Here is a 12,917-nt window from a genome sequence, read left to right as displayed (position 1 = left end):
GTGTTAGGTAGGTATGTCCTGTGAGAGGTAAGGGTGTCCTGTGTGTGTTAGTAAGAGGGGTGTGTCAGGTAGGTATGTCCTGTGAGAGGTAAGTGTGCCCTGTGTGTGCTAGTGAGATGTGTGTCAGGTAGGTATGTCCTGTGAGAGGTAAGTGTGTCCTGTTTGTGTCAGTGAGAGAGGTGTTGTGTGTGTGTATCCAGTGCCCCTCTCCAATGCAGCCTGAGGTATGTGTATCCAGTGCAGCCTGTGAGGTATGTGTCCTGTGTGTGTGTATCCAGTGCAGCCTGAGAGATGTCCTGTGTGTGTGATTGTCCGTGAGAGGTGTTAGGGGTGTGTGTGTGTGTCCAGTGCAGCCTGAGAGATGTGTCCTGTGTGTATGTCAGTGAGAGAGGTGTTAGGTGTGTGTATCCAGTGCAGCCTGAGAGATGTATCCTGTGTGTGTCAGTGAGAGAGGTGTGTGCAGCCTGAGAGATGTGTCTTGTGTGTGTGTCAGCGAGAGAGGTGTTAGGTATGTTTATGTGTGCGCGTGTGTGTATCCAGTGCAGCCTGAGAGATGTGTCCTGTGTGTATGTCAGTGAGAGAGGTGTTAGGTGTGTGTGTGTATCCAGTGCAGCCTGAGATATGTGTCCTGTGTGTGTGTCAGTGAGAGAGGTGTTAGGTGTGTGTGTGTGTGTGTGTGTGTGTATCCAGTGCAGCCTGAGAGATGTGTCCTGTGTGTATGTCAGTGAGAGATGTGTTAGGTGTGTTTATGTGTGTGTGTGTATCCAGTGCAGCCTGAGAGATGTGTCCTGTGTGTATATCAGTGAGAGAGGTGTTAGGTGTGTGTGTGTGTGTGTATGTGTGTGTATGTGTGTGTGTATCCAGTGCAGCCTGAGAGATGTGTCCTGTGTGTATGTCAGTGAGAGAGGTGTTAGGTGTGTTAGGTGTGTGTGTGTGTATCCAGTGCAGCCTGAGAGATGTGACCTGTGTGTGTCAGTGAGAGAGGTGTGTGCAGCCTGAGAGATGTGTCCTGTGTGTGTGTCCAGTGCAGCCTGTGAGATATGTGTCCTGTGTGTGTGTCAGTGAGAGAGGTGTTAGGTGTGTGTGTGTGTGTGTGTGTGTGTGTGTGTGTGTGTGTGTGTGTATCCAGTGCAGCCTGAGAGATGTGTCCTGTGTGTATGTCAGTGAGAGATGTGTTAGGTGTGTTTATGTGTGTGTGTGTATCCAGTGCAGCCTGAGAGATGTGTCCTGTGTGTATATCAGTGAGAGAGGTGTTAGGTGTGTGTGTGTGTGTGTGTGTGTGTGTATGTGTGTGTATGTGTGTGTGTATCCAGTGCAGCCTGAGAGATGTGACCTGTGTGTGTCAGTGAGAGAGGTGTGTGCAGCCTGAGAGATGTGTCCTGTGTGTGTGTCCAGTGCAGCCTGTGAGAGATGTGTCCTGTGTGTATGTCAGTGAGAGGTGTATCCGGCGCCCCTCCCCAGTGCAGCCTGAGAGGTGTGTGTGTGTCAGTGTGTGTATCCGGTGCCCCTTTCCAGTGCAGCCTGAGAGGTGTGTGTGTGTCAGTGTGTGTATCCGGTGCCCCTTTCCAGTGCAGCCTGAGAGGTGTGTATGTGTGTGTGTCAGTGTGTGTGTATCCGGCGCCCCCCTCCAGTGCAGCCTGAGAGATGTGTGTGTCAGTGTGTGTGTCAGTGTGTGTGTATCCGGCCCCTCTCCAGTGCAGCCTGAGAGGTGTGTGTGTGTCAGTGTGTGTGAATCCGGCCCCTCTCCAGTGCAGCCTGAGAGATGTGTGTGTCAGTGTGTGTATCCGGCGCCCCTCTCCAGTGCAGCCTGAGAGATGTGTGTGTCAGTGTGTGTGTATCCGGCCCCTCTCCAGTGCAGCCTGAGAGGTGTGTGTGTGTCAGTGTGTGTGTATCCGGCCCCTCTCCAGTGCAGCCTGAGAGATGTGTGTGTCAGTGTGTGTGTATCCGGCCCCTCTCCAGTGCAGCCTGAGAGGTGTGTGTGTGTCAGTGTGTGTGTATCCGGCCCCTCTCCAGTGCAGCCTGAGAGGTGTGTGTGTGTCAGTGTGTGTGTATCCGGCCCCTCTCCAGTGCAGCCTGAGAGGTGTGTGTGTGTCAGTGTGTGTGTATCCGGCCCCTCTCCAGTGCAGCCTGAGAGGTGTGTATGTGTGTGTGTCAGTGTGTGTGTATCCGGCGCCCCTCTCCAGTGCAGCCTGAGAGATGTGTGTGTCAGTGTGTGTATCCGACGCCCCTCTCCAGTGCAGCCTGTGGGGTGGGAGGTGTGTGTGTGTGTGTGTGTGTGTGTGTGTGTGTGTGTGGGGGGGGGGGGGGGTGTCCAGCGCAGCCTGAGATCACGGTCCCTGCACACACTGAGGTCTGTGATTATTGCTCTTGATGCTGCTGCCCCTAGTTTCCTGGGAAGGAGGAGCACCTTGGGGGTGTGGTGTCCCCGCCTCTCCCTCCTACCCCATACAGGAGGCTGATCCTCCTGCTCAAAAAAAACTTAAAGTGTCAAGATGGTGAAGATGGGGTGAGAGGGAGACACACAGGGAGAGACAGACAGAGACACAGACAGGGAGCAGGAGAGATGGCAGCAAGACGCGTTTTCCACCTCCAGCCATGTGGTAAGTGAGAGAAGCTGCACATCTCAGGTCCTGTATTACTCAGCCCCAAATCTGCTTGTAACATATACAGCACCCACTCTCCCCTCTGCATACAGCAAGCACACACACTCCCCTCTGCATGCTGCAGGCACCCACACTCCCCTCTGCATGCTGCAGGCACCCACACTCCCCTCTGCATACAGCAAGCACACACACTCCCCTCTGCATACAGCAGGCACCCACACTCCCCTCTGCATACAGCAGGCACCCACACTCCCCTCTGCATACAGCAAGCACACACACTCCCCTCTGCATACAGCAGGCACCCACACTCCCCTCTGCATGCTGCAGGCACCCACACTCCCCTCTGCATGCTGCAGGCACCCACACTCCCCTCTGCATGCTGCAGGCACCCACACTCCCCTCTAAATGCTGCAGGCACTCACTCTCCCCTCTGCATGCTGCAGGCACTCGCTCTCCCCTCTGCATACAGAAGACACTCACTCTTCCCCTCTGCATGCTGCAGGCACTCACTCTCCCCTCTGCATACAGAAGACACTCTCCCCCTCTGCAAGCTGCAGGCACTCACTCTCCCCTCTGCATGCTGCAGACACTCACTCTCCTCTCTGCATGCTGCAGACACTCACTCTCCTCTCTGCAGACCCACTTCCTATGGAGAGACTAGTGCAAACACACTGTGTTAATGCCTGGCTTGTTTGGGAGGGAAAGTGTTTGTGCAAAGATCTCTATACCCCCCCTCTTCTCTCCTCTATATCCCCCCTCTTCTCTCCTCTATATCCCCCCCTCTTCTCTCCTCTATATCCCCCCCTCTTCTCTCCTCTATATCCCCCCCTCTTCTCTCCTCTATATCCCCCCCTCTTCTCTCCTCTATATCCCCCCCTCTTCTCTCCTCTATATCCCCCCCTCTTCTCTCCTCTATATCCCCCCCCTCTTCTCTCCTCTATATCCCCCCCCTCTTCTCTCCTCTATATCCCCCCCATCTTCTCTCCTCTATATCCCCCCCATCTTCTCTCCTCTATATCCCCCCCATCTTCTCTCCTCTATATCCCCCCCATCTTCTCTCCTCTATATCCCCCCCATCTTCTCTCCTCCATATCCCCCCCATCTTCTCTCCTCTATACCCCCCCATCTTCTCTCCTCTATACCCCCCCATCTTCTCTCCTCTATACCCCCCCATCTTCTCTCCTCTATATCCCCCCCATCTTCTCTCCTCTATATCCCCCCCATCTTCTCTCCTCCATATCCCCCCCATCTTCTCTCCTCCATATCCCCCCCCATCTTCTCTCCTCCATATCCCCCCCCCCATCTTCTCTCCTCCATATCCCCCCCCCATCTTCTCTCCTCCATATCCCCCCCCCATCTTCTCTCCTCTATATCCCCCCCCCATCTTCTCTCCTCTATATCCCCCCCCTCTTCTCTCCTCTATATCCCCCCCCTCTTCTCTCCTCTATATCCCCCCCCTCTTCTCTCCTCTATATCCCCCCCCCTCTTCTCTCCTCTATATCCCCCCCCTCTTCTCTCCTCTATACCCCCCCCCTCTTCTCTCCTCTATATCCCCCCCTCTTCTCTCCTCTATATCCCCCCCCTCTTCTCTCCTCTATATCCCCCCCCTCTTCTCTCCTCTATATCCCCCCCCTCTTCTCTCCTCTATATCCCCCCCTCTTCTCTCCTCTATATCCCCCCCCCTCTTCTCTCCTCTATATCCCCCCCCCTCTTCTCTCCTCTATATCCCCCCCCCTCTTCTCTCCTCTATATCCCCCCCCTCTTCTCTCCTCTATATCCCCCCCCTCTTCTCTCCTCTATATCCCCCCCCCTCTTCTCTCCTCTATATCCCCCCCCCCCTCTTCTCTCCTCTGTGAGGGCTTTTTAAATACATTGTTGTTGTTTTTGGAAACATGGGACACATGAGACTCAGGGGGGAAAACAAGCAGATGTACAGTACAGTATAAGTTTGGATTCTGTTGCATCATAGTTGGTCTTCTGAGGCTGGGTGCAGAGAGGAGGATGTGTTAGGAGCAGCCTGCAGATGGGTGGGGAATCTGACAGCTGTGTGTATATATGTATATCTATTCTATAGATCTGGCTGATGCCATTATGGGGGAGGTAACAGGATTTGCTATTGGCAATGTGCTCCCCCTATAGTTATGGATTTAAACGTTGCAATAATCAGCTGCTGCAAAAAAATAGGGGCAGCGAATGCATTCTGCTGCTCCAGCACACAAGGTGTTAACAGTTGTGATGAGCTGCGGTTCGGGCAGGGAGTGCACTTTGTGCGCAGGGTGACCCGCTTGGTAACGGTGTGAGCACCACGCTCTCCCAGCCCTATCCTGCAGCTAGATGCCTTGGGGTCTGAGTATCTCCCTTCTGCAAAACGCAGCGTCGGGGCAAAGGCGTCCCAGTGCAAGCGGCGACCCGCTACCCTTAGTAAGTGTGGGGCCACGTCCTGCAGATCAACAGCCCCAGTGTTGTGGTGTCAGTATATTCCCACAGCGAGCGTTTGCGCCGGAATAACATTGATAGCCCTAAAAGCAGGCGGGGGCTTTAGAAGCGCATGTGCGGGCATCTGTAACTGCCACCCCCGGATATGTTGAGGTGCGATCCTGGGCACTCCTTTTTATATATATAACCTGCATCTGCTTTTCCTTTTAATATAAAACACCCGCTTTTTATGACTCGGGTTTTTGTTATCCACACACAATGCTGTCTTGACATAAATATTTCTTTATGAATAGTTTGCGTTCCTGTTTTTTATTTTATTTTTCTCCTTTTTAAATGATACCCTTTTATTCAGTCACTATCAGTGTGTGTGTGTGTGTGTGTGTGTGTGTGTGTGTGTGTGTGTGTTACTCCTTGGCTATCTACTGTATCTATCCATGCAAGTTTAAAAATGTGCTTGGATGTGTTAACGTGGAGGGGTGTGATAAGAAGCTATATATTGTGTGTGTGTGTGTGTGTGTGTGTGTATACCCCATCCCCTGTGTACACACATCTGTACACCTTTTTTTTTATCTTGCCTGCAAACTCCTAACGCTCCATCTATTTGCTGATTATTTTTTTTTTTCAACTGGAAACTGAGCCACAGACCTCTCTAAATTGGCCAAAAAACAAGGAAAACACAATATATCCTGTTGCTAATGCTGACTTTTGAAAAAAAAAACCCACTGGGGGGGATGTAAACATGTTTTGTAATATGGAGGGAGGGGGAAGCCAATAAAGACCAGTCAATATAACGAGAGAGGCTGCAGCGAGTGATGGTGCACTAAATGCTGCTCCGGGGTGCAGAGATTTCAAGGTTAAGCCTAAGTAACAAACATGCAGAATCGCCTCGGCCGGTCTGCACTTCCACCAGCCGAATCTCGCGTGACCCGGCGATCTGTTTGTGCAAGTGCTGGAGGTTTTTGAAGATCTCAGCAGTTCTATCTATCGTTTTATTATATTAATATCTGCATCCGCTGGTAGTGGGAAGGGAACTGTAGGTGGCACAACAGTTTAGAGGAAACTGCGATCTCTTGGTAATGATACGAGAGGGAACGGCTGCATCTGGAGCATTTGGCGATGGGAAGCGTGATGGTACTGTATTAAGGCGGTGTTTTTCAACCGGGGTTCCCTGGGCCTCCCCAAAAGGGTTCCCTGCAAGTTTCAGGTCATTTGAAAATGGTACCAAATACACAAGAATACATCTGATCTCAGACGCGCTATTAGAGCGGGTTGGGGTTCCTTACAATGCATCTGATCTCAGGCACGCTATTAGAGAGGGTTGGGGTACTGCAGAATTTCCCAATATAATTATAGGGTTCCTTATCCAAAAAGGTTAAAAAAACAAAAAAAACACTTAAGGTGTGTGTGTGTGTGTGTGGTATCATTACTTTGCTGAGCGAAAGTGTAGTGGTATTGGGGTGTATGTGGTATCACTGGTTGTGAGATGTATTGGGGTGTACGTTGCATCACTGCTTGTGAGATGTATTGGGCAGTACGTGGCATCATTGCTTGGGAGATGTATTGGGCTGTACGTGGCATCACTGCTTGGGAGATATATTGGGCTGTATGTGGCATCATTGCTTGGGAGATGTATTGGGCTGTACGTGGCATCACTGCTTGGGAGATGTATTGGGGTGTACGTGGCATCATTGCTTGGGAGATGTATTGGGGTGTACGTGGCATCACTGCTTGTGAGATGTATTGGGGTGTACGTGGCATCATTGCTTGGGAGATGTATTGGGGTGTACGTGGCATCACTGCTTGGGAGATGGTATCTGGGCGTACGTGGCATCACTGCTTGTGCAATGGTATCGGGGCGTACGTGGCATCACTGCTTGTGCAATGGTATCGGGGCGTACGTGGCATCACTGCTTGTGTGATGGTATTGGTGTGTACGTGGCATCACTGCTTGGGAGATGTATTGGGGCGTACGTGGCATCACTGCTTGGGAGATGTATTGGGCAGTACGTGGCATCACTGCTTGGGAGATGTATTGGGGCGTACGTGGCATCACTGCTTGGGAGATGTATTGGGCAGTACGTGGCATCACTGCTTGGGAGATGTATTGGGGCGTACGTGGCATCACTGCTTGGGAGATGTATTGGGGCGTACGTGGCATCACTGCTTGGGAGATGTATTGGGGCGTACGTGGCATCACTGCTTGGGAGATGTATTGGGGCGTACGTGGCATCACTGCTTGGGAGATGTATTGGGGCGTACGTGGCATCACTGCTTGGGAGATGTATTGGGGCGTACGTGGCATCACTGCTTGGGAGATGTATTGGGGCGTACGTGGCATCACTGCTTGGGAGATGTATTGGGGCGTACGTGGCATCACTGCTTGGGAGATGTATTGGGGCGTACGTGGCATCACTGCTTGGGAGATGTATTGGGGCGTACGTGGCATCACTGCTTGGGAGATGTATTGGGGCGTACGTGGCATCACTGCTTGGGAGATGTATTGGGGCGTACGTGGCATCACTGCTTGGGAGATGTATTGGGGCGTACGTGGCATCACTGCTTGGGAGATGTATTGGGGCGTACGTGGCATCACTGCTTGGGAGATGTATTGGGGCGTACGTGGCATCATTGCTTTTATTCGCTTCACTAATTTTTATTTACAATTCTACGCCCCCCCCTTTTTTTTTATTTTTTTAAGAAAGTCTCTTTTTGTGTTTAGCGCATAAATATGAAGAAATTCTTTCTAAAATGACCATACTATGATCTTGCTCTTAGTGTGTGTGTGTGTGTGTGTGTGTGTGTGTGACACACACTCACTCACTCACTCAGATCTTGTTTGCCACTTCACACACAGGGCACACGGATCCTGTTTGGAACGGTCCCTGATGGAAGTGGGGTATTCCTGCCTTTATTTTCACTCCTTTTTATGAGTGTGAGGCAATACATATGTCGGCGGTGCAGAACCATGCACAGTTTAGCAGCCGCCGCGGCGGCAGGAATGTGTTGGCTAAAACTGATTCGTTGCCAATTTTCTTCAGACCTCTGACTGAAACAAGAAAACCTCTAAAATGTGGTCCATCTTGATTACTACTTAACCCCTGTGCTGCTGCGAGGCCTGGCAGCGCCTCTGCAGACGGTGTTTCAGGCACGGCATGCACTGCTTTTGGTAGCCGTGTAACAGCTCCTGATAACCCGCGGGTTTATAATCGTATTGCTGGCTGCTCCGGAGAGAGGGCGGCAGTGTGTGCTTTGGGATGAGACAGAGTGCAATACATCACTCTCGTGCAGGGGTGGCCAACTCCAATCCTCCAGGATATCCCTGCTTCAGCGCAGGGGGTGCTGTCTTCGGCTGAGCCACCTGGGCTGAAGCAGGGATTTCCTGAAACCCTGACCGGTGACCCTCGAGGGCAGGAGTTGCCCACCCCTGCACTAGTAACATTGATGACTTATTCTGCTTCCCTAGGATAAAATGCGTTCTGGTTGATGTTTCACTATGTCATAGTGTAAGTATTTAAGAATTAAAATAGTATTGGGCTCTTCCTTCAAACCAAGCTGTAATACAATCTGTTTTATTGCCCCCACTTTTTTTTTTAACAGGATAGGAAGTGGGGTGATCACCCAGAGCCAAACCATGATATTTTAAGTTCCGCTTCCCGAGATACATACAGGGGAAGTTACAGGGTTTAAATCTCCTTCCGGGGGAAACAAAATGGCTGCCAAATCTTAGGAAGCAGCAACATCAATTGTGGTTTCCCCTTGGACGGCCATTTCAATCTCCTTTAAAAACAAACAAGAAGTACAGTACTACCGGTAACTTCACGGTACAGCTCTTGGTAACCACGGCAATCATAATTGGACACTGGATATTTGCAACTTTGGGGTTCAGAACATCTAAAAATCGCCAATATCTTGTGTAAGGGGGAAACTTTTCATATAATTGGTGGGCTTTATCTGGAGGTTTGTGATGTTTGCAATTTTGTTTTTGGCAAGTTGGTCCCTTTCTAGTGATTGCAGAAGTCAGAAGGAAACTTTTGCACCAGTCCACATACTTCTCAAAATCGTCGCATGAACATGTATCCAAATGGGACAAAATCCTGCATTGCTCCCTATAATTTGCTTTTCATGGCAAACATATCAATTATGACGTGTGTGTGTGTGTGTGTGTGTGTGTGTGTGTGTGTGTGTGTGTGTGTGTGTGTGTGTGTGTGTAAACACACGTTTGGATAATAACATCTCCCCCTGTACATCTGTACACAGCACTCCTTCGTGTGTGTGTGTGTGTGTGTGTGTGTGTGTGTGTACACACACGTTTGGATAATAACATCTCCTCCTGTACATCTGTACACAGCACTCCTTCGTGTGTGTGTGTGACTTTGACGTTACCATTGTGATGTCAGTCACTTAAATCCAGATGTAGCGAGACTTATTGTTTGTGTTACCGTGGCCCGGACAGATTAATGCTGCTGGGGGTTCTGATCCGGAAGCATGGACCTTCTGCGGCAGACCCCGTCTGCGCTGCAGACTCTTGCTTTTTTTTTGCCCTGGGGACAGTAAGTCTTACTACCTCTGTAGGTTCATCGCTTAACTGAGATTGTCCGCAGACCTAACGGTTGTGAAACACACTTGTTTGCCCTCCTTTACGTGCTGGGGGGGGCAGGTGTCGATAGACCTGTGCTCGGGTATTCAGCATGGCCTGATGACCTGCTGCATGGAGTTCATTTATCCGTGGATCACATTGGTGGCTGTGTTTATGGGTTATCTCTTAGACCTGGTTTGACTGCAGGATTAAACATAGTTGTAGGAAACTATAACTCTCAACTCCTTTTTCTACAAGAGAGGCCTATAGCAATTGCTTTGCAGACCTCTGTGGGAGTGAAAAGGTTAAAAGGCACAATTCCCAATCTCACAGCTTGGCCCCCTGCAGACGCACTTACGCCCTCCTACTGTCTCTGTACGTTCTTCCTACCTACTAATTAGATTGTAAGCTCTTCAGAACAGGGGCTCCTCTTCCTAAATGTTACTTTTTATGACTGAAGCACTTCTTCCCATTATGTGTTATTTATATTATTTGCTATTTATATGATTGTCACGTATATTACTGCTGTGAAGCGCTATGTACACTAATGGTGCTACATGCATACAGTACATACATACTAAGTGAGTTCTACCAACCTTGTCAGCAGTACTGGAGAAGCTTAGGTCTGTTGCAGACTGATGATACCTTTTGATGGGCTGTCAGTCCTAGGATGAAGCTGAACTAGTACCATGTATAATAGGTTACATGGGGGGGACTGGCTCTAAACAATATCAGGATTGTTAGATATTTTTATACGGTTGGTGATTTTTAGGAGACTAATCCTATAAAACAAGGGGTCAGATCTTTTGATCCATTTTTAAATGGTTTATAGTATAATAAAACTGGACCGCAAATAAGTTCTTATACAAAACCGAAAAAAGGCATATAAATAAAAAATCGAGGGCATTATTATTTTTTTTATTTTTATGTGAAACCCTTGGGTTGTTGGTGCTTTTTTAATAAACCAACGGGAGAGCTCTTACTTGATGTAGTCGCTGGTGCATTTTTAAGACCTTCCAAGTCCTTGGCTTATAAGTACATCTGACCAAGAGAAGTTGGGTCTTCACCAGTGAAGAGCACCGCTGTGTATTCATCCCGAGGCATTACAACTATTTGTTCTAGTTTTTTTGTTATTTGGTTCCAGATTGTACTGAACAGATCCAGTCAAGAGTATTAAAATCAGCTTGGGTGGTTCCAAAAAATACCACCAAATCTGCCCACAAAGTCCTCTTCTTAAGAAGGAAGCTGAGGTCGGGTCCCAATTGAAAAAGCTGGATCAGGAGAAGGTCGGCAGTTCTACCCAGCCGGTGCCCATTGTCGTACCTCCTAGACCAGTGTCTCCCAACTCCAGCCCTGAACAACCCACAACTGCACAGGTGTTCCTGATATCCCTGCGTCAACACCCGTGGTTCAGTCAAAATGACTGAGCCCCCCTGTGCTGCAGCAGGGGTATCCTTAAAACCTGACCTGTTGGGGGTTCTAGAGGACCTGGAGTTGGGAAGCACTGTTCTAGACCACTTGAAGCTGCAGCTTTTGTGATTGGCTCTCCTGATGGTCACTCACCAATAGTGGGACCCATCAGCACTTCAAAGGTGACAGGGGTCTCTGCAGTAACTTTCTTATACTTGCTCTAAGGGATCAGCGATTGGCAGTAGGTAGAAGTACTGGTTTTGGGAAGTCTTTGATGGGTACGGATGTGGATATGAACATATATTTTGTCTCTTGGTAATTCACTTTTAGGCTGGGGCATGGTGCCTTCGCCCGTTTTTTGGCCATGGTGTGCCTCTCCTAGGGGCGGGCCAGTGACGTCACTGAGCTGGTTCGCCCTCGTTGGGAAACCGCTCACGTGACCTGTGTCGCGCCGAGAAATCCCTCTCAACGGATTTCTCGTGCAACGCGCGCTTCCGCGTGGACGCGCCCGCACGCCGCATGGACACAATCACTGCCTTAAGGCAATCTGATGGCACCGCGTGCGGACGCCTCTGCGTGGCCTGCGGCACTATGGCCCCAGCCTTGCCTGAGCTATTTTAATATTTGTTTGATTTCCGTTCCCTATGTGTATCACAAACATTTTGTATTGATTTTATGGCTTAGTAAATAAGGCCCACAAGACACCTCGCAAACCAGTCACTTATAGCTTGGCGCTACTTGGCAATCATAAAAGCCCCTTTAATCTTTAGCGTGCCCTTATGATGTACCTGGCAAAGTCCATAAAGCGGCAATCCCTAACACGCGGAGCGGCAATCCCTAACACGCGGAGCGGCAATCCCTAACACGCGGAGCGGCAATCCCTAACACGCGGAGCGGCAATCCCTAACACGCGGAGCGGCAATCCCTGACACGCGGAGCGGCAATCCCTAACACGCAGAGTGGCAATCCCTAACACGCGGAGCGGCAATCCCTAACACGCGGAGCGGCAATCCCTGACACGCGGAGCGGCGTAACACGCGGAGCGGCAATCCCCAACACGCGGAGCGGCAATCCCCAACACGCGGAGCGGCAATCCCCAACACGCGGAGCGGCAATCCCCAACACGCGGAGCGGCAATCCCCGACACGCGGAGCGGCAATCCCCGACACGCGGAGCGGCAATCCCCGACACGCGGAGCGGCAATCCCCGACACGCGGAGCGGCAATCCCCGACACGCGGAGCGGCAATCCCCGACACGCGGAGCGGCAATCCCCGACACGCGGAGCGGCAATCCCCGACACGCGGAGCGGCAATCCCCGACACGCGGAGCGGCAATCCCCGACACGCGGAGCGGCAATCCGTAACACGCGGAGCGGCAATCCCCAGCACGCGGAGCGGCAATCCCCGACACGCGGAGCGGCAATCCCCGACACGCGGAGCGGCAATCCCCGACACGCGGAGCGGCAATCCCCGACACGCGGAGCGGCAATCCCCGACACGCGGAGCGGCAATCCCCGACACGCGGAGCGGCAATCCCCGACACGCGGAGCGGCAATCCCCGACACGCGGAGCGGCAATCCGTAACACGCGGAGCGGCAATCCGTAACACGCGGAGCGGCAATCCGTAACACGCGGAGCGGCAATCCCTGACACGCGGAGCGGCGTAACACGCGGAGCGGCAATCCCCGACACGCGGAGCGGCAATCCCCAACACGCGGAGCGGCAATCCCCAACACGCGGAGCGGCGTAACACGCGGAGCGGCAATCCCCGACACGCGGAGCGGCAATCCCCGACACGCGGAGCGGCAATCCCCGACACGCGGAGCGGCAATCCCCGACACGCGGAGCGGCAATCCCCGACACGCGGAGCGGCAATCCCCGACACGCGGAGC

The 12,917-nt window shown here is 51.4% G+C and overlaps 1 protein-coding gene across 2 annotated transcripts in view; it reads left to right on the top strand.

The window, feature by feature from the left end:
* The first annotated feature begins 2,320 nt into the window (after positions 1-2,320).
* Positions 2,321-12,917, top strand: part of SLC4A11 (solute carrier family 4 member 11) — a 253,507-nt gene continuing 242,910 nt past the window's right edge. Inside the window, exon 1 of one of the 2 annotated variants that reach the window (XM_075572646.1) lies at positions 2,321-2,600. In XM_075572646.1, coding sequence (XP_075428761.1) covers positions 2,564-2,600 — 37 coding nt within the window. In that variant the 5' untranslated portion in view covers positions 2,321-2,563. The remainder of the gene's footprint in view (positions 2,601-12,917) is intronic. The other variant, XM_075572644.1, reaches the window with a different exon arrangement.

The sequence above is a fragment of the Ascaphus truei genome, chromosome 1 (genome assembly GCF_040206685.1).
Source record: "Ascaphus truei isolate aAscTru1 chromosome 1, aAscTru1.hap1, whole genome shotgun sequence".
In the NCBI taxonomy this organism is placed as follows: domain Eukaryota; kingdom Metazoa; phylum Chordata; class Amphibia; order Anura; family Ascaphidae; genus Ascaphus; species Ascaphus truei.
The sequence above is the reverse complement of the archived record's forward strand: the minus strand, read 5'-3'. Positions and strand labels throughout refer to the sequence as shown.